Source organism: Magallana gigas, chromosome 6 (assembly GCF_963853765.1).
Source record: "Magallana gigas chromosome 6, xbMagGiga1.1, whole genome shotgun sequence".
Lineage (NCBI taxonomy): Eukaryota > Metazoa > Mollusca > Bivalvia > Ostreida > Ostreidae > Magallana > Magallana gigas.
In genome coordinates this window covers 15,350,126-15,373,439 of record NC_088858.1, presented here as the reverse complement: position 1 = coordinate 15,373,439, position 23,314 = coordinate 15,350,126, and the positions used below count along the sequence as shown (strand labels likewise).

Sequence of the window (23,314 nt, the reverse complement as noted above, 5' to 3'; positions counted from 1 at the left end):
GATATCTCTCTTTATGTAGTCAGCTACTTGTGCATTTCGTTACAAATATCTTCATTTTTTGCGGTTTTATCAATATATCTTAAGTAGCTGAATATATAGATTGAAGATATATGCCAGACATGCTAATATCAACATTCTGTCAAGTCATCCACATAATATTACGACACAATTACTCAGATATATCTCTTTATGTAGTCAGCTACTTGTGCATTTCGTTATAAATATCTTCATTTTTTGGCAGTTTTGTCAATATATCTCAAGTTGCTAAATATATAGATGTAAGATATATGTCAGACATGCTAATATTAACATTCTGTCAAGTCATCCACATAATATTACGAAACAATTACTCAGATATCTCTCTTTATGTAGTCAGCTGCTTGTTCATTTCATTACAAATATCTTCATTACTTGGCGGTTTTGTGAATATATATCAAGTAGCTGAATATATAGATGTAAGATATATGTCAGACATGCTAATATCAACATTCTGTCAAGTCATCCACATAATATTACGACACAATTCCTCAGATATCTCTCTTTATGTAGTCAGCTACTTGTGCATTTCTTTATAAATATCTTCATTTTTGGCTGTTTTGTCAATATATCTCAAGTAGCTAAATATATAGATGTAAGATATATGCCAGACATGCTAATATTAACATTCTGTCAAGTCATCCACATAATATTACCACACAATTACTCAGATATCTCTCTTTATGTAGTCAGCTACTTGTGCATTTCGTCACAAATATCTTCATTTTTTTGCGGTTTTATCAATATATCTCAAGTAGCTGAATATATAGATTGAAGATATATGTCAGACATGCTAATATCAACATTCTGTCAAGTCATCCACATAATATGATCACACAATTACTCAGATATCTCTCTTTATGTAGTCAGCTACTTGTGCATTTCGTTACAAATATCTTCATTTCTTGGCGGTTTTGTGAATATATCTCAAGTAGCTGAATATATAGATGTAAGATATATGCCAGACATGCTAATATCAACATTCTGTCAAGTCATCCACATAATATTACCACACAATTATTCAGATATCTCTCTTTATGTAATCAGCTACTTGTTCATTTTGTTACAGATATCTTCATTTTTTTGCGGTTTTTTCAATATTTCTCAAGTAGCTGAATATATAGATTAAAGATATATGCCAGACATGCTAATATCAACATTCTGTCAAGTCATCCACATAATATTACGACACAATTACTCAGATATCTCTCTTTATGTAGTCAGCTACTTGTGCATTTCGTTACAAATATCTTCATTTTTTTTGCGGTTTTATCAATATATCTCAAGTAGCTGAATATATAGATTGAAGATATATGTCAGACATGCTAATATCAACATTCTGTCAAGTCATCCACATAATATGATCACACAATTACTCAGATATCTCTCTTTTTGTAGTCAGCTACTTGTGCATTTCGTTATAAATATCTTCATTTTTTGGCAGTTTTGTCAGTATATCTCAAGTAGCTAAATATATAGATGTAAAATATATGCCAGACATGCTAATATTAACATTCTGTCAAGTCATCCACATAATATTACGACACAATTACTCAGATATCTCTCTTTATGTAGTCAGCTGCTTGTTCATTTCATTACAAATATCTTCATTACTTGGCGGTTTTGTGAATATATATCAAGTAGCTGAATATATAGATGTAAGATATATGTCAGACATGCTAATATCAACATTCTGTCAAGTCATCCACATAATATTACGACACAATTCCTCAGATATCTCTCTTTATGTAGTCAGCTACTTGTGCATTTCTTTATAAATATCTTCATTTTTGGCTGTTTTGTCAATATATCTCAAGTAGCTAAATATATAGATGTAAGATATATGCCAGACATGCTAATATTAACATTCTGTCAAGTCATCCACATAATATTACCACACAATTACTCAGATATCTCTCTTTATGTAGTCAGCTACTTGTGCATTTCGTCACAAATATCTTCATTTTTTTGCGGTTTTATCAATATATCTCAAGTAGCTGAATATATAGATTGAAGATATATGTCAGACATGCTAATATCAACATTCTGTCAAGTCATCCACATAATATGATCACACAATTACTCAGATATCTCTCTTTATGTAGTCAGCTACTTGTGCATTTCGTTACAAATATCTTCATTTCTTGGCGGTTTTGTGAATATATCTCAAGTAGCTGAATATATAGATGTAAGATATATGCCAGACATGCTAATATCAACATTCTGTCAAGTCATCCACATAATATTACCACACAATTATTCAGATATCTCTCTTTATGTAATCAGCTACTTGTTCATTTTGTTACAGATATCTTCATTTTTTTGCGGTTCTTTCAATATTTCTCAAGTAGCTGAATATATAGATTAAAGATATATGCCAGACATGCTAATATCAACATTCTGTCAAGTCATCCACATAATATTACGACACAATTACTCAGATATCTCTCTTTATGTAGTCAGCTACTTGTGCATTTCGTTACAAATATCTTCATTTTTTTTGCGGTTTTATCAATATATCTCAAGTAGCTGAATATATAGATTGAAGATATATGTCAGACATGCTAATATCAACATTCTGTCAAGTCATCCACATAATATGATCACACAATTACTCAGATATCTCTCTTTTTGTAGTCAGCTACTTGTGCATTTCGTTATAAATATCTTCATTTTTTGGCAGTTTTGTCAGTATATCTCAAGTAGCTAAATATATAGATGTAAAATATATGCCAGACATGCTAATATTAACATTCTGTCAAGTCATCCACATAATATTACGACACAATTACTCAGATATCTCTCTTTATGTAGTCAGCTGCTTGTTCATTTCATTACAAATATCTTCATTACTTGGCGGTTTTGTGAATATATATCAAGTAGCTGAATATATAGATGTAAGATATACGTCAGACATGCTAATATCAACATTCTGTCAAGTCATCCACATAATATTACGACACAATTCCTCAGATATCTCTCTTTATGTAGTCAGCTACTTGTGCATTTCTTTATAAATATCTTCATTTTTGGCTGTTTTGTCAATATATCTCAAGTAGCTAAATATATAGATGTAAGATATATGCCAGACATGCTAATATTAACATTCTGTCAAGTCATCCACATAATATTACCACACAATTACTCAGATATCTCTCTTTATGTAGTCAGCTACTTGTGCATTTCGTCACAAATATCTTCATTTTTTTGCGGTTTTATCAATATATCTCAAGTAGCTGAATATATAGATTGAAGATATATGTCAGACATGCTAATATCAACATTCTGTCAAGTCATCCACATAATATGATCACACAATTACTCAGATATCTCTCTTTATGTAGTCAGCTACTTGTGCATTTCGTTACAAATATCTTCATTTCTTGGCGGTTTTGTGAATATATCTCAAGTAGCTGAATATATAGATGTAAGATATATGCCAGACATGCTAATATCAACATTCTGTCAAGTCATCCACATAATATTACCACACAATTATTCAGATATCTCTCTTTATGTAATCAGCTACTTGTTCATTTTGTTACAGATATCTTCATTTTTTTGCGGTTTTTTCAATATTTCTCAAGTAGCTGAATATATAGATTAAAGATATATGCCAGACATGCTAATATCAACATTCTGTCAAGTCATCCACATAATATTACGACACAATTACTCAGATATCTCTCTTTATGTAGTCAGCTACTTGTGCATTTCGTTACAAATATCTTCATTTTTTTTGCGGTTTTATCAATATATCTCAAGTAGCTGAATATATAGATTGAAGATATATGTCAGACATGCTAATATCAACATTCTGTCAAGTCATCCACATAATATGATCACACAATTACTCAGATATCTCTCTTTTTGTAGTCAGCTACTTGTGCATTTCGTTATAAATATCTTCATTTTTTGGCAGTTTTGTCAGTATATCTCAAGTAGCTAAATATATAGATGTAAAATATATGCCAGACATGCTAATATTAACATTCTGTCAAGTCATCCACATAATATTACGACACAATTACTCAGATATCTCTCTTTATGTAGTCAGCTACTTGTTCATTTCATTACTAATATCTTCATTTCTTGGTGGTTTTGTGAATATATATCAAGTAGCTGAATATATAGATGTAAGATATATGTCAGACATGCTAATATCAACATTCTGTCAAGTCATCCACATAATATTACGACACAATTACTCAGATATCTCTCTTTTTGTAGTCAGCTACTTGTGCATTTCGTTATAAATATTTTCATTTTTTGGCAGTTTTGTCAGTATATCTCAAGTAGCTAAATATATAGATGTAAGATATATGCCAGACATGCTAATATTAACATTCTGTCAAGTCATCCACATAATATTACGACACAATTACTCAGATATCTCTCTTTATGTAGTCAGCTACTTGTGCATTTCGTTATAATTATCATCATTTTTTGGCAGTTTTGTCAATATATCTCAAGTAGCTAAATATATAGATGTAAGATATATGCCAGACATGCTAATATTAACATTCTGTCAAGTCATCCACATAATATTACGACACAATTACTCAGATATCTCTCTTTATGTAGTCAGCTACTTGTTCATTTCATTACTAATATCTTCATTTCTTGGTGGTTTTGTGAATATATATCAAGTAGCTGAATATATAGATGTAAGATATATGTCAGACATGCTAATATCAACATTCTGTCAAGTCATCCACATAATATTACGACACAATTACTCAGATATCTCTCTTTTTGTAGTCAGCTACTTGTGCATTTCGTTATAAATATCTTCATTTTTTGGCAGTTTTGTCAGTATATCTCAAGTAGCTAAATATATAAATGTAAGATATATGCCAGACATGCTAATATTAACATTCTGTCAAGTCATCCACATAATATTACGACACAATTACTCAGATATCTCTCTTTATGTAGTCAGCTACTTGTGCATTTCGTTATAATTATCATCATTTTTTGGCAGTTTTGTCAATATATCTCAAGTAGCTAAATATATAGATGTAAGATATATGCCAGACATGCTAATATTAACATTCTGTCAAGTCATCCACATAATATTACGACACAATTACTCAGATATCTCTCTTTATGTAGTCAGCTACTTGTGCATTTCGTTATAATTATCATCATTTTTTGGCAGTTTTGTCAATATATCTAAAGTAGCTAAATATATAGATGTAAGATATATGCCAGACATGCTAATATTAACATTCTGTCAAGTCATCCACATAATATTACGACACAATTACTCAGATATCTCTCTTTATGTAGTCAGCTACTTGAGCATTTCGTTACAAATATCTTCATTTTTTTGCGGTTTTATCAATATATCTCAAGTAGCTGAATATATAGATGTAAGATATATGCCAGACATGCTAATATCAACATTCTGTCAAGTCATCCACATAATATTACCACACAATTACTCAGATATCTCCTTTATGTAGTCAGCTACTTGTGCATTTTGTTACAAATATCTTCATTTCTTGGCGGTTTTGTGAATATATCTCAAGTAGCATGTCTGGCATATATCTTCAATCTATATATACAGCTACTTGAGATATATTGACAAAACAGCCAAAAAATAAAGATATTTGTAACGAAACGCACAAGTAGCTGACTACATAAAGAGAGATATCTCAGTAATTGTGTGGTAATATTATGTGGATGACTCGGCAGAATGTTGATATTAGCAAGTCAGGCATATATCTTCAGTCTATATATACAGCTACTTGAGATATATTGACAATTGACAGTGATATAGTGCAATGTACATCTTAAGAACAAAAATAGAAATCCTTGGTATGTGTTCTCCCATGGACGGTAAGAAGTATCTAGAAGCCAAGTTTCTTTCATCTCGTAGCCAGTTACTAGTAGCTAGCTTTTCTTACTTCTCGTAGCCAGTTACTAGTAGCCAGTTACTAGTAGCTAACTTTTATTTAATCTCGTAGCCAGTTACTAGTAGCTAGCTTTTTTTACTTCTCGTAGCCAGTTACTAGTAGCCAGTTACTAGTAGCTAACTTTACCTACCTTAAACAATGTCCTTTTTGCATGTAATGAATCATAAAGCAAAGCATTTTATTGCTTAATTATGCCGTTTTGGGATTTGTTTGTTTGTTTGTTTGTTTGTTTGTTTGGAACTACATATGTACCTTGGCGATAATGTATTTACTAAGTACATGTACATGGACATTGTATTATTATCTGCGTATCCATTGGTAATTTCCTATGCCAAATTACCTCGGTTAAACTAGACGAATAATTGGGGATTTTAGTCGAGCGATAGTCGAGTACTCGTTGATTCATTTAATAAAGTGTCCTTTTCATAAAAAATATATATAATGCTACTGTTACATACAATCTAATGTAATTTATTTAATCTTAATATCCATGTGCATATGTCCTGGTGTTTCCTATAACATTATATATATATATATATATATATATATATATATATATATATATATATATATATATATATATATATATATATATATATATATATATATATATATATATATATATATATATATATATATAATCAAATGCAACTTAAATCAACAATTAAAGATTATTTCATATTTAGGAAAAATATCAAAAGTTAATTTTCCTAAATATTCCTAATATTTTTGACGATCATGCATTAATAAAAACTTCTATTTATTTTACATCCCAGTAATTTATTGTCAGGGTTGATGCCCACTTATAGCTTTAAATCTTTTTGTAAAGTTATGTCGGTTATCTCTGCCCCCAGTGATGGCCTCATTCATTTGGGAGACTATATTAATCGCCCTGAATACAATTACATCCTGTTTATTTCATGAAATTGACAGCTTTCTCTGTAAATGTTTATCCGATGACAGATGGAGATCCTCTGAAATATTCAAAGAAGAGGGTACATGTAAATGACAACATCTATATTCAATTAAGTTGTACAGATTATAAAACACACTAAATAAAATTCACGAAAAAAAAATATCTAACTTTACTAATTTAAAGAATTGAGCAAAGTAAAAAAAACAAACACATTTTGCAAACCAAATGTATGGCAAAAATGTGTACTTTGATCTTACAAATCAAATTCGATCCTTTATCAAGTTAAGAAAATGTCATCAATTCTACGGTGAATAAATATCAATTTGTTGTTGAATAACTCCGAAAGAACGATAGCCCAGGGTTTGACATCTTTTTTCAAACTATCAAAAATTCGAGATGCATATTCAGACAAGTGGTAAATATGGTGTTCATTATTTTCAAACAATTAGTGATATCCTATCACTTTCGAGTTCTCTAGATCTGAGCTAGAAAAACATTTTTGTTACTTACAGGAGAATCGTATTCAAATTTCGTTTTAAAGAGGTAATATGTTGTGCTGGAAACTTAATTACCGTTATATTCAAAAGTGGTTTTAACTACGTGTATTCAATATTAGGAATAGATAGAATATTTAATTTTATTTTATTTCATTCCAGTAAAAATAAATATTTTTTGTCCATAAATACATGTAATATATAATTGCACAGTGTAACCTAATCTTAAGTTTCAATTCATACAGTTGCCTCGTGCTACCGATTCTGATTGGATATACATACTATAATAGTAGATCTAATTATCACTGATTGTATTGTCAAACGCAAAACTACATAATCATAATTACGGATAAACCCGTTGATTTATTTTCCATAAGAGAAACGCCACATAAAACCACAGTTCTAGAATTATAGTATACCTACCCGTTTTCGACCTCACAAACATAATAATAGGGGTCAGAACAAGTGATATCACCCCAGTCTCCATGAAACGGTTCCCACATAATCAAACAGTTCTGACTTAGGTAACAGCAAGGTTCTCCCGGATGAAACAAGTTAAACGTGATAGGCTCGTGTGTTGAGGAGTATTCCCATATGCCTTCCTCGACCAGATCCGATATCCCCAGATAAAAACTCTTGTCTGTTAGTAAAAGAACATTTTTATAATATACCGTTTTTTTCCGAAGTTGCGGTCACCATAATGCTCTTAAAATCCACAACATCCAGTTGTCAAGTAATTCAATCAAACAATTAATTCTAACAAAAAACCATAATAGAACAACATATTGTTAGCACAACTTTGAACATAAACTTGCGTGGTAACAATCATTTACTATTTAACAACTTACTGTCTTGCAAAATTAATCAGTTATTTTGTCACATTGACACAACTCTTCGAAGTTATCACTAAATGAATTCAACCCAGTTCTCAGACAAGCCTTCGCATTTCAGAGTGTGGACACGTCAGTATTTAGAACTGGTGCAGCAACTTACATGTACTTGCATGGTTACACTGAGACCGAAGGCAGCTTTCAAATTTTATATATTCATATTTTACATATGGTCCCCAAATTTATTTAACTGTAAGCACCTGAATCTTATTACATGTAGTTGTAAGCAAGGCTTGCATGTCTTTGGATATAATGAATTGTTTGTTCTTCAATCATCTCCAAGGTACACAGCTAAATTAGTTTCGTTAGGATTCAACGTCACATTATTAATGGCCTTTAGGCTGACTGCAGCGGTATAAAATAGGAAGTCCTGGAACTTGTTGCCAACTGCCAGTTGAGGATCAGCGCCATCCAATGATCGGTCATTGAAATGGAATCCCGAAATGCTTGTATATTTTTTCTGTATATTAATGCAGTATTCAATTGTGATTCGTTATTTTCTATAATGTATACCATATGTCACAATATAGCCATGACAGAACAGTCTGTCTTTCAAGATAAGTGAACTTTTCACCGTGTTTGGAAAGTTCATTTATCAAAGAAGAATGCAAGCCAGATTACTCGTCCTATTTCTGTACAATCCCATCACAGCTGCACAAGTCAACAATAGCATCAACACTATAACACCCAACCTCGCTGTTCCTTAATTCACCAATTTTATATAATGTTTGTAATTTATATACATGTATATTTGTAATGTTGAATGCTAATTATATATAGAATATCAGGATAGGCTACCCCAGTCTTAATATCATCTTGCTTTTTACAACTTTTGTCTCTCTTTTATTGCTTGTTTTGCACTTGTGTGAACTCAGAAAAGTATTCAGTATCCCCAAAGTCGTGGCTTTGTGATAAAGAAATACTTTACAAGCCATTTGCTGTCCACCTTTCAGGGTTATCGGCAATTATGACTCATTGTCTTTGAACTGAACTGTTGGCTGCCAAATGCTAGTTGAGGATCGGCGCCGTCCATTGTTTTGTCATTTGCATTGAAATCTCGAAATACAGTATTCGACATACATTGATTCGTTATCTAAAAATTATACAATATGTAATAATACAGCTAATAAAGTATTGTCATTCATTTTCTGTACTTTTTCCAAGTTAAAAAGTGTATGATTTATTTGTGAAGCAGATCTTTAATACCACAAGCAATTTTCATCCAGTAAATGCGTGCGTGCGTATATGTTTACGAGTGTGTATGTTACCTAAGGACTGGCTGTGACTTTTAAGAAAGTTGGCTTCCTGTCTGGATTTTGGCTCAGCAAGTTTGGAACCAAGTTGCGCACATATGCTCTGTTGTAATGAAACAAAAGCCAGTAGAACATTGTATTTTTAAGCGTCTTTCAATGTGAAAAAAAATTGCTGGTTAGAAATATGACGGTCAATCAAAAAGGGACTTTTACTATTATAGCTATTTTACTTAACGTCATATTATCACTAAATTTGGCAGAAATAGTTTAGCAATAGTTTTAAATAGTTTAAAAAATTAAACATATGTCTTTTTTTTTTAAAACCTACTAGTATTCAAAATTTAATCCTGCCAAAATGCGGTCACGGCGCACGGTCAAAAGTTATGTTATGTCAACAAAAAACCATATAAAGGCGAAAGTAATATTTCTACAAATTGGACGTTAAACCAAAGAGTATTAAAACCTCAAATTGAGTATTGTCTTGCTATTTTATCATGTTAAATAAAATGACGAGATATATAGTTTCGTTGAACAGATATCGGTTACTAAAGACAGATTGTCCTATTTAACATAACTAAATAAGTTAACATCGCCGACGTCACGGCGCAATAATAGATACAAACAATATGTATTAAGCTCGCGGAAAAACCTTTGCAAATAGTACAAATGCTCAACGGTGCAAACCATATGTCAAAAATTATTTGCACATAGGTGTTTAACGGGAATACATTTTGTGGGTGTTGCAGTAACTGATTTTTGGACATCAAGTAGCCCGAAAGAAAACAGAATTTATGTGATTATTTGGTCAAAAGAATGAGTAACTTCATCTGACGTGCAGGGTGTTCACACTGTAAACGAAGAGACATACGGTAAAAAAAAAAAACCTGTAAAAACCCCAAAACTAACTTATGTTTTTTTAACAAATGTGAACAAATAAGATGGCAAGTACTATAGTGTTGTTTTGAGATGTAAAGTTAAAAGCACACGAGGCTCAGTGTGATATAAAGATTGGGTATTTCTATTAACTGTACGTGCGTCATCTTGACGTCATGTTTTGAACGATACTATGCACCGTGGTGACGAAACATGCTGTTTAAAATTGTATAACAGAGGCACCTTTTCATCAAATGAAATGAAACTTTTTATACCAATAAAAAAAAGTGTTTCTGCATAAATTAATATGTTAGTTGTGATTTTTATGAAAAATATAATACAGACAGCTACACTGTCTTCGTTTTTCCTCGTATTTTTTTAATGACCCTCGTACAACGATAAATAACCTCAATAATTAGAAAATGTACATTCAACCTTTCAGCTGTTTGGGTCCAACCTTTTGGTTTAATTTTAAAGAATCAAATAATTTTCCATACAAACCAATTTTCTTAGAAAGTTAAAGGCTTTCGCCTGTTTACACCAGCAGAATCGATCTCATTTCAAAGTTAGAAATATTTCAGAGTATATAAAAATAACTTCTTTACGAGAAAACAAAAAACCTCACCCAAATGCACCATGGGAATGTTAAGAAAAGGGAATCGTAAGATTGCATCCCCCCCCCCTTTTTTTCGTAGCAAAGTTTTTTCTTCAATTGACTATATAAAAAGTTAACCAATATGGAGTTACCCCTCCTCACTTTTTGGTGAGCATGTAGCATGTAATCAACTGAAGTGAAATGAAGGAAATTAACAATAAAATTGAAGGGGCAGTATGCTCCCCCCTTTCCGATTTGGGTTTTCACGGTTTTTGAAAAGTTAATTTTTTATATTATCATGATTTTTTTGGCTTGTCAAGATTTTTTGAATGAGTCCAACCCACCCCCAAACTTTCAAAAACAATGCTTTGTGTCTGCCCTGTATCTGTAATTATCAGCAAAACTATCGTTTAAACGCGAAAATAAAATTTGATATAAAATCGAACCAAGCAGCTTTAAGGATCAATCAAGTTTTAGTTTGTTTAAGATGTATAAGAATAAACGGCTTCTGACTTACACCAGCGTCTGCCCAGGAAGCTGTTGTATGACTGAAAAAGTAACACTTTCCTTGATAGGGCACCCATCCAGTATAGCAGCCTATTATAATAAAAAAAAAAGTCGTATTCAATTTACGAAAGTGGGATTAAAATAATAATGACCCTCTCTTTTCTGGGTCAATTCTGAGGAATCTCGATCTTAACACTAGATTGATAGTTTTAAAAACTTATAAAGTACTTACCATATATTTCTGACAGTAAACACACTGAAATTAGAAGTTTCAGTGCCATCTTTAAACGGTTAAAATAAATCCAAAAAAACTCCCACTGGTTTTACAGGGAAATACAATACTGATAAGATATTTGGGACGATTGCAAGGTACACTTCGTACCGCCCGCCCCAACTCCTTAAGTGAATTAATAACTCAGTAACTATTAACGAACTAAAAATTAACATCAAAGAACACTCTATAGAGGTGTGTTTTTCAATGTTCAACCCTTTGTGAGCTGCATGTTTTGTAAAATTGTAAATCACCACAACATAATCTCTTTTTGTTAAAATCGTGCATGTAAAGTTATCACTAGTACTTAACTTATCAGACTTACATGGATTATAAACAGGTGATATATTTTTGGGTTTTTTTTTCATACATTTTTACTAGGAAAATCAAATTGCAGGATAACCTGATTATATTGGTTATTAATTAAGTTGACACATATGATTATATCATTGCTTATCTTTTGGTTCAAACAAAAATGTCTCATCATAACAATAAGTTTTGATCGGAAATTGTTCATGTAGGTGATTTTAATCTAACATATGATATGAACAACACTACTCAATAATGATTACAAGACTCTTTCTAAATTTTAATTATTGTGTTGTAAAGTGAAGTTACGTTGAAGACACCCAATCGTTCACCCCTGCATCCTATAGATAGTATATAATTTCATGATAGAGCTTTGATTACTTTACGGTTTGAAAAGGGAAAATCAATTTTGTAAAATTGTTTTGCTCCATATATCTGTAAAAATGTTAGTTCGTCCATGTCCTTTGTCTTCTTTTTGAAATTGAGTTTTATTTAAATGTAAGGCTTTGCATGTGTGCTGAATGCAATATGTGTTCTATTGCACAGTAGAAATTCTTTTCAATACATTTGAATGCTTATAAAATTTCCATAATGCAATGTGTGATATTTATTTAAATCATTTTGCATATTTCTGGTTAACCCGGAAAAGGTAGGTATTGTTAATACTTTGTAGTTGATATTGTGTATGGGTATTTTTGAAGGTGAATTTTGTGAAATATTTCCCTCAAAATTAAAGTATATCTGTAACTCATGTATGAGTCATATTTTGGTTGTTTACAGACATATACATATACATATACTATAGAATGGCGTCCGATGTATCAAAACTCGGGGATCCAGAAGAATATGTTGATGAAGATAATGAAGAACTCGGCTTTCCTTAGCTAAGCTGTTTGCATGGCGGAATTTGCAACATGTAAATTTTCTTAGGTCTTTGATGTAGGCGACTGTTCCCAAGGCCTGCTCAAAGCTTGGGAATAGGTGATTTACTGTGCCAATGGGTCTACCTAGCCTTGCCATTAACCCGCTTTAAGCAAAGTGCTATTCATCTACTATTTGATCCATTTATTATTTATTGACTGTTCAATTTCAATAAATAAGCTATGATCAAAAACGCCAGTTGGTGTACAGCTGTTGTCTTTTATAATGAGGACTCGGCTTTCCATGTACCGATTTCACTTTAGTCGTAGAAGGTCGGAAGACCCATGTCAACAAAAATGTCCTCTCTGAGCATTCAGCTGTGTTTCACACTAGTATGTTTAATAGTAAATTCAAAGAGAGTACAGCACAAGAGATCATATAAGATATTGTCAGGAGATAATGTTCTACATGTCTTACCCTTGGCACACAAGTCCTTTCTGGTGACAGACTGTGAAGATTTTATGATTGCAATATGAAGACCAGGTAGTGGGCTAAAAGAAAAACGCTGCTGGACTATATCTTGACCGCGGACAAGTACGGTTTGACATTTTTTTTTTAAATTAAACTCGTTTACTCATATGTATTATCCCAATATTAAAACTTTGGATATTTGAATAAATTGTGTTTTCTTTTTAGTACCCTCTTTAGTTTACATAGATCTAATATCGAGTTTTTGTTAAGGTTTTACTATTTGGCATTAAACTGAGAGATATGAATTCTTCTTTCAATCTTTGCATATATTTATATCAGAAAGACAGTTTAAGAGGGGCTTGGATCGTAGTGGCAATTTTAAATTATTTTATATCGGAAGTAGACAAACGAAACTGTAAGGTTAGCTGACATGAAAAATTTCAGCAGACTACTCCAACATCCTTGGTTGTTTATTTAAGCTTTGAATGTTTTTCGACGACATCCAAAAATAAGCATTGAATGTTTATATTTATATTCATATTTATGTCTTTTGTATGAAATATATGTGTATCGTCCCTTAAAAGCCATTAAATACGCTCTCAGTCAGGGATATGAAACATACATGGAACAGCCATTTTAAAGTTACATGTATTTAGTTTTCTTCTGCGACTAAAAATATAGTGCGAGAAACTTTGTAGAGAAAAATCTTTTTTTTTTATCAAGGAGTAGGATTAGATTAATTTTCAAAAGTACATATTAAATTGGTCATGTAAGATTGAATGTTTCATTTCATCTTACAAACAAAATATATTCTAAACACGTGAAAACGTTTATATTTGTGCTCAATGCGCATGAATTAGCAAAGTGTATTCATTTAACAATAAAATGCTTTCTTTGGTGATTCATTCGGGATATGAAGGTAGCAACATAACCTGCGTTAGCGCGTTATGTAAATTTTTCTGCAATGATCGCTACCTTTATAACCCGTCTGAATCATCAAAGAAAGCATTTTATTATGTATAGTAACATCTTTCTTTTAACTAATTAATGAATTGATAATGAATAGTGAGTAAAATTCACTAAATTACTGTTAACGTAAATGAGTATTTTGTACGTTAGCTAAAAGAGACAGCCAAATCGTCTCCTGTGAGACTTTCAGCCTGACATCATTTCATGCAGTCCGACCAATCGATAAACAGGGCGTGTCAATTTCAGTCCTGTCAATTTCTTGTCAGTTTCAGCCGCTATAGATTTCGACCAATCGATAAACGGGGCATAAAGGTTTCAGTCTGGCTGTTTCTATAGAGCTATGAAAAACAATAAGTTTCCGTAAGAAATAGTGGAATTAATACTTGGTAGATGTAAATAATTATAGAAAATTGAACGTCGCAGATTTTCAATGCAAGCATGAGGGGAAATATACACTTAATGTAAATATAACAGAATACATTATGCCAAATTGTTCGGTATCTTGTCGACTAAGTGCATTGGCCGTCCTTTGTGTCTTTGTCAAATATGATTTATTGATTTATCGATCAAGTCTTCTTCTTTTCAATTTTTGTGTTCTTCGTCTTTTTAAAAACCACCCTTTTATACTGGAGCAAACATGACAAACACGTTTTAAAAAGAATCACCGTTTAATTAAACTATTCAGACATTCACGTTTCGTAAGATCGTGTCCCTAAATCTGATCATGTTCGGCTTTCAGCAGGTAAGTTGTTTTCAAATCAGAGAAAGAAAAATAATATTTAAGTAATTTGATATTCTGGTATTTTAGATACAGTATTTGTGAATAGTGTTTGTTATAAAAATTTATCTCTTTAAAGATACTATTAGAGAAAACTGTTATCATCTTATCGAGTGTATTATTTTTTATTTTTACCCGCTATTTAAAGAGTACATACATATCATTGAAATCAAAAATGTGGCCTAAAGGGACACGGGAACATCCCAAAAAAATGTTTAATGAATTAAGGGGAAACAATACGAAACTTGAAATTCGGCCATCCGAAATAAGTCGAGTTTGAGTGTAACGTAATTGCGATGTCTGAAAATAGTTACAGTGGAATTGACAAAAGAATTCAAAGCTGACATAAATTCATAAAAGCATATTAGTTTGCAAATTTCTAAAGCACTTGGCATATGATTACAGTCTAGGCATGAAATCATGTCTTCAACATCCAAGTGGCAAGTCATGTAACATGAAATTGCTGAGAAAATTGTGTATTTTTATAACAAAGATATACGAGGTAGTCTGTCCTCCATGAGTTTCACTTTGTATAACTTTTCATAACTCTATAACCTTTATATTAATATATGTTTACCTCTGACCAATTTATAATTTATATGTATATTTTAATGTTATTTTTGTCCTCATGTACCATATGTTTGAAATGGTTTTGAGCGAATAAATGAACTGAACTGGCACCATTTCTTTGTATTTTTAAAGCGTACACGGCTAGCTGCATGCAAGGTATAATTATATGTGTTGTTATTTGTTAATAATGAGTGTAGTAAATACTTTTCTCTGTTGGTATATATACCCTAGTGACAGTTGAGGAGCGATCGAAACTAATTTTCGGTATATATTGTATACTTATAGAAAATATACCCTTTTCCGCCCAGTGTGATATAAACCGAAAATTTGCCTACCTGTGTTATATAACCCCTTGGGGTTTGATATAAGATTTATATCACACCCCTCTCCGGCAATCTTTGGATGTAATATCACACCCCTTTCCGTTAATCATCGGCTATTACTCCGATATTCGAGTATGACGTCAAGTAGTACCTCGACGTCAACCTGGTATAAAAACAGCTGGCGCAGAATTCCAAGAAAATCTATCAGAGATGAAATATATAGACACGGAGAGATTTGTTAACAATATGGTGGCATATCTTATACCTTGTGTGCAAGTTATTTTTCTATCAAATATGTCGACATGCAAGATAAATATGTTGACATGCAAGATAATTATGTCAACATTCAACATAACTATGTTGACATGCAAGAAAATTGCAATCAAATGGGACTTTAAAAAAATTCAAAAAATCTCAAAAACCACCCACATGTGACATCCAGGATGCGATATGCTACTTATTTATGTCGACCTGGAACTAATTCATGTTAACATGCGAAATAAATATGTTGACATGCGACTTATTTATGTAATATTGCAACTTAGTTATGTTGATATGCAAGATAAATATGTCGACATGCAACTTGTTTATATGGACATGCAACTTATTTATGTTAACATGCAACTAAGATATGTTAACATGCAGATAAATATTGACATGCAACATATTTATGTCAACATGCAACTTAACATATTTATCTCGCATGTCAACATAACTAAGTTGCAGGTTAACATAAATAAGTTGCATGTCCATATGGACAAGTTGCATGTCAACATAAATAAGTAGCATGTCAACACAACTAAGTTTCATGTCAGCATACGTGTATCTATCTCGCATGTTAACATAAATAAGTTGCATATCAATATAAATTAATAGCATCTAGCATCTTGGATGTCACATGTATGTTTGGATATCTCTGCCCCTTGTGTGAAAGTTATTGTGGACTTGCAAGATAAATATGTTGACATGCAAGATAAGTATGTCAACATGCAACATAACTATGTTGACATGCAAGAAAACTGCAATCAAATAAGAGTAATAAAAAATCTCAAATATCGCTAACATGTGACATTCAAGATGTTAGATACGCTACACATTAATGTCAACATGCAACTTATCTATGTTAACATGCAACTTATTTATGTCGACATGCAACTTATTTATGTCGACATGCAACTTAGTTATGTTAACATGCAAGATAAATATGTTGACATGCAAGATAATTATGTCGACATTCCACTTAGTTATGTTGACATACAACTTATAAGTTGCATGTCAACATATATATCTCGTGAGTAAACATAACTAAGTTGCATGTCAACATATTCATCTCGCATGTCAACATAAGTAAGTTGCATTTCGAGCTAAACAAGTTGCATGTCGACATAAATAAGTTGCATGTTGACATAAATAAGTTGCATGTCGACATAAAAAGGTAGCATCTAGCATCTTGGATGTCACAGGTGGGCTATATTTGAGAATTTTTGAGATTTTGTATAATTCTTATCTGATTGCAATTTTCTTGCATGTCAACATAATTATGTTGCATGTTGACATAATTATCTTGCATGTTAACATATTTATCTTGCATGTCGACATATTTGATAGAAAAATAACTTGCACACAAGGGGCAGAGATATGCCACCATAATATATAGAGAGTTGTATAAGATCTTCTTGAGAACTGCAGTGCTCAATATGTAATATGACCGTACAATCATCCTGTTACAAAGGGTCTCAATTATAATCACAGAATATGCAGGGATTTTTTTTTATACACGATCTATTATGCTACATTGCTCAAATATTTTGTATATGAGTCTCTAGAGGTGATTTTATTATGTCTATTGTTGCTCAGGTCAGCGATGTGGCCTATGGGCCCCTTGTTTACATATATAAAACAGGTATTATCACCAAATATTTACATGTTCCAGTGTCTTTGCCCGTGATAACACTACGAATCAATCTTGTACTATATAACCCATAACTTCAAATGACAAATAATTGGGGCGCCAGTGGAGTTTGCTTATTTTAATATATTTAAATATTTAATCGTACAATGGCTTAAAATTATATAAATATAAGTAATAAGGAATCATTCTTTGAATATTATGAGGTGATAATTTCGGTCGGGGCGTGATCAAATCTATCATAAAGCCGGGCTTTATTGGATTTGATCACGCCTCGACCTTATTATTATCACTTCAAAATACTCAAAGAATGATTCCTTAATTACATGCGATAACAAAAAGTATTCAAAAGCATTTATTTTAATGATCATCTATGTATCATGGATTTAAGACTAAATGATTTCAATGTTGTATTTTTTGGCAATATAGACGAAAACGGCTGATAATGAGTCTACAAAGCAAGCAGCCAATCCTGGTTTTCCAGAAACAGATGTTACTCTTATCGTAGAAGATCAGAAGATTCATGTCAACAAAGCGGTCCTTTGTGAACATTCACCTGTGTTTGGTACCATGTTTATGAGTCAATTCAAGGAAAGGTCTGCAAAAGAGATAACATTAGTCGACAAGAAAGCAGCAGATGTTGTTGAATTTCTGAAGAGCTTCTATCCGAACATGAACCATCCCATAAATAGTAAGGCAAATTTGATTTAAGGGTGTCGACTTTAATTTAATTGCGCAAGTTTTTGCATACCGGTGTTGTATAGCAGTTTTTCCCCCATAGTAGCTTTTCCCCCCGGAAAACCTATTATATAGTAGCCTTTCCCCCCGGGGGGAAAAGCTACTATATAGTAGCTTTTCCCCCATAGTAGGGTTTCTCCCTCACGTTTTTGGTTCAGATTTTATAAAAAATATTTATGGAAATCCAGTAGGGATTAAAATCAATGTTTCTACACTCCCAGGTTGCATACATGTATATCTGCATTCATCTGTACAGGTTAAGTTTCGTTTTGCCGATTTAATAATTTTTATAGACAATGCTGAAAGTTGAACATGTGTGTAATGGAATTACACATAGAACTTAATTTAGGTAATTTATTGAAAAAAGTTTTACAAGTTATACACTTATATGCATAATTCTGTGTTCTGAAATTGTATTAAACGAGAATGTTTTAAGAATTTCTTGATAAATTTATCAGATTGTTTGTCTGTTTGTGAAAATTTCATCCAGGCTAAACCTCTGTTTTAGAGAAATTTTGTTTCCGATGTTTCAGAGCCCGATTTTTAAAATCCTATTATAATAATTATAGTGCATATTCTTTAGGGTCCAATGTCTCATAAACTAGAGATGACCATATCACCATATTTTTATAGTGGCAGTGGTTTACCACTTGAAGATGACTCTGAAAATTTCAGCCCTCAGGGTAGGGGCCCTTGATGTTTCAGGGCCCGATGTTTAAAATCCCATTATAATGATTGAATAGTGTTCTATAAGTGGGGACCCGAATCTCAAATTCTAGAGATGACCAATTAACCATATTTTCACAGTGATAGTGGTATACCACTAGTAGATGACACCGAAAATTTAAGCCCCATGCAGGGTAGGAGCCTTTGTTGTTTTCGAGCCCGATGTATGAAATCCATTTAAAAGAATATGTATTTTTAGGGCCCCATATCTCAAAAACTATAGATGACCACATGATCATATTTTTACGGTCATTTAAAAGTAAAAACATCATTTAAAAATACACAATCACTCATATATTTCTTTATCAAAATGATTGAAAATTACGTTTAATTCTGCTGCTTTTTATAAATTTACGAACAAAATTTTTAAAAAGGTACGCGGGTGAAATTCATTATTCTTCAAAACATTTAATGAATTCATAAGATGACTAATGATATAATAAATAATTAGATACATAAATAAATGAACTTTTATTCATAAACGGAGAAACCGAAAATCAAAAATAAATAACCAACCTAAGCGCATATACGACTTTTTTACTTGTAAGTTGATAAGAAGAACAAGCTTATATCAAAAAAAAAAAGTCAGCTCATCACAATATATGTGTTGGTTGTTTTTTGTTTATTTAATTACCCTTGTTTAATTGTTCGAAGAAATAATATGGTCATTATGGTACACAAGTAAATCTTTATTGCAAAAATATGAAACAAATAGTATTATTTTTTTTAGGTAATTGAATCGTATATCTTGATTTATATAGCATCGTTTTCAAAATTGTATAGTTATAAATCACGTTGCAAACTTAAAAGTGGAAAAATTAGCAAATAGTGAGTGACAATATAGACATAAAGTTAGTTTAGGTTCCATTTCACATTTTCCAAAGTAACCAGCAAAGATACCGACATTGTTCTGGCTGTGAAGACATTTCATTGTTTTTTAAAATGTTTACATCATAATATCTCGCGTTTTGTAGAAATGTGCTTAAAAATATGAATATGCGTAACTTTAAAACGAAATGGTAAACACTAACTTTACACATGCTTTTAATACATAATTAAAATACCCCTTAACCATGATTTAGAACCCCATCAATCAAAGTAAAACTACTGGTAAAACATTTCAGTTTCTCATCATATCATTGCATCCTGTCTCCCGTTTGATAATTAGAAGAAGAAATATATAATTGTTTTTAAGATCGTCAATTCTAACGGTATTAATTTAAAATTGATAGCCTTTTTGACGAAGGGAGTAATACATTTCCACTTTTTATCCCCTTCCTCTACAAAATTAAGTCAAGATTGGTCAGTTAGTTCCGTGGGAGAAGCTTATAAATTGATGGTAATACATTGGAAAATTAAATTTCCAAACCGGCGTATTTTCACTCAAATGTGTTCTCACTTGTTCATAACGTCGAAGTCAAAACTGTAAATAAGCATCGATTAGATGAAAAAGATTCGAGGTATTCCGAAATCCGTGTAAAAGGTGTTCAAAAATGGGGTGAGAACAGGTATAATAAACGATGATGACACATGAATGTTATGAAGGCGCATGCCTTAGTTCATATTTGGGGTTGAAAAACCATGTATTTTATTCTATGCATTAATAAATGCCATAATTATCCTTTTTGTGAGAAATTAATATCATATCAGTTATTGCAAATTATTGTCACGAATGGTCCGCAATAAACATGGCCGGAAAGTAAAAATGGGGGAAAATCCACTATATAGTAGGTTTTCCGTGGGGGTAATCTGGCTATAAAAAGGGGGAAAGCCCACTATATAGTCAGCTTTCCGTGGGGGAAAAACTGCTATATAGCCATTTTTCCGGGGGGAAAAACTGCTATATAGCCATTTTTCCGGGGGGAAAGATGGCTAGGGGGAAAAGGCACTATATAACACCGGTATATGAAAGCATATATAGGTACATTGTCCTTCTCAACTACTTACTAGTTGTTGTTTTTTTTAAATATATTATACAATGTAATAGTTATTGTATTTTATTTTTAAAAACTCCTATATTTGAAAAAAGAAAATTGTATCTCAATGCGCTCAATTCCTCAAATTAAAAATATTAAAAAATTTAATTGGTCTTTTTAATAATAAACGACTGCTGTTTACCTGGCGTGAACTCGTGTGTAGTTTTATAACCTTACTCACTTGATCGATGAATACACTCGAATGAAAAATGTTGTCACGTGATATGTTAAAGAGCTATTATAATCAATGTATTGACAGGCATATCACTCTATTTCATTAAGGTAAACCTATTATTTACATCTGAATACAAAAAATGGCTACAAACCAGAAAGATTTTCCGCTCTAATATTTCCTATGAAATAGATACCTAATGCCTTTATCCCCGTTACAGAAATGTGTCAAAACTTTGCCAAATGTTTGAACATTGTCATTTTTATTTAATCGTGTCTGAAAAACTATCAAATTAGATGTAGATTAAATTTTCATATAATTCATCATATAAAGTAGTTACAGCACATCATCCTTTGATTTTTTGGTACTTGAGTATTTAACGTTTAGCGAGACATTTTTAATGATCAACCAAAATTTCAGCATCAATCGTAGTGGAATTATAAGCAAGATACAGAGCTCACAATTCGGCTTTAATATAGTTTGAGTCATTTTTTTTTCCATATTAAGTTTATTACATTCAACTGAAGATTTGTTTATTTGATACAATTATTTCCTATTCAGCATTTAAAATGTAAATGAAAAAATGGTCTCAGCTCTGTGAATAAACAGAGAATTGTGAGCAAAGTTCTGTATATTCACTCAAATATGGTTAGTAAATAGATAATTGTAAACAAATAAATCAGAAGATCTTGCAATAAAACAAATAAAGAGCACAATTTATTTTTCACAATGAATCTCATATATATATATATATATATATATATATATATATATATATATATATATATATATATATATATATATATATCGGCGACATTAAATTCTTTTTAAACTGAATAGACTCGAGAAACGCTGAGCATCTAGATCTCAACAAAACACATTGCATTAATCAACCATTACGCTAAAGATCACGATACTGAATTACCGATAGAATACCGATAGAATGAATTTTAATTTAGTGTGTTGTCAATGCATCAGATTTTGTTTATTTAAATGTTATACTTAAATATTTATGAAAGGATACCCCCCCCCCCCAAAAAAAAAAAAAAAAAACAAAAACGTGTACAAGGATTATCAATATTATTATTTTACATGTTTTAATATTATAAGGCATAATATATGGGTAATTTATTCTTCCAGGTAATAATGTACTGCAGGTTCTACCTTTAGCACACGAGTACCATTCCCCTCTTGTGGCAGATTGTGAAGACTTTATGATTGCAATGTGTAAACCAGACAAAGGGCTGGCCATCAGTACATTGCTGGACTACATCTTGGCAGGGGACAAGTACGGCTTGACGAGGTTTCTAGAGGCTGCTGTGGAATTCTGTGCCAATATTGATTACCAACTTTTAAGTGGAAAATCAAAGTCCAACTCTGTGGACCCACCTTTTGCTATGAATATTAGTAATAGATCTGAGGCAACAATAGCCAAACCTATTTCTTGGAAATTCTCTGAAATAGAATTAAAAACTCGATTTGCAATAGCAGAGAAAAGGCTATCACTACTAGAGAAAAGTAAGAGTGTTGTTTTATCAAAAAAGAAATCTTTTCACCGCGTTCCAATAGTATGAAACCAATCAGTAAAAAGTTATTTGTAATTTTTACTAAGTGCATCATTTTATGGCGCACTACAGGGATGTATTTAAAGCCCATTTTGTATTATGTGTCTTGACACAAACAATTTTTTATCATTAAAGCTTATGTCTTGATTAACTTGCTTTTGCAATGAAAAAAAATTTTAAGTGTGGGCTTC

General features: G+C 31.7%; 2 protein-coding genes across 2 annotated transcripts; one reads left to right on the top strand and one right to left on the bottom strand.

The window, feature by feature from the left end:
- Positions 1–6,854: 6,854 nt before the first annotated feature.
- On the bottom strand, positions 6,855–11,877 carry LOC105317513 (C-type lectin domain family 17, member A). Its single transcript, XM_011414168.4, has 5 exons — positions 11,718–11,877; positions 11,496–11,575; positions 9,526–9,613; positions 7,791–8,007; positions 6,855–6,931 (listed from the first exon to the last, which is right to left on the bottom strand). The coding sequence occupies exons 1-5, from the start codon at positions 11,764–11,766 to the stop codon at positions 6,907–6,909; spliced, it is 459 nt and encodes a 152-aa protein (XP_011412470.3). The 5' UTR covers positions 11,767–11,877; the 3' UTR covers positions 6,855–6,906.
- Positions 11,878–14,886: 3,009 nt separating this feature from the next.
- Positions 14,887–23,297, top strand: LOC117688988 (BTB and MATH domain-containing protein 36-like). The gene is made up of 3 exons (XM_034468424.2): positions 14,887–15,108; positions 18,376–18,637; positions 22,699–23,297. The coding sequence occupies exons 1-3, from the start codon at positions 15,091–15,093 to the stop codon at positions 23,130–23,132; spliced, it is 714 nt and encodes a 237-aa protein (XP_034324315.2). The 5' UTR covers positions 14,887–15,090; the 3' UTR covers positions 23,133–23,297.
- Positions 23,298–23,314: the final 17 nt, after the last annotated feature.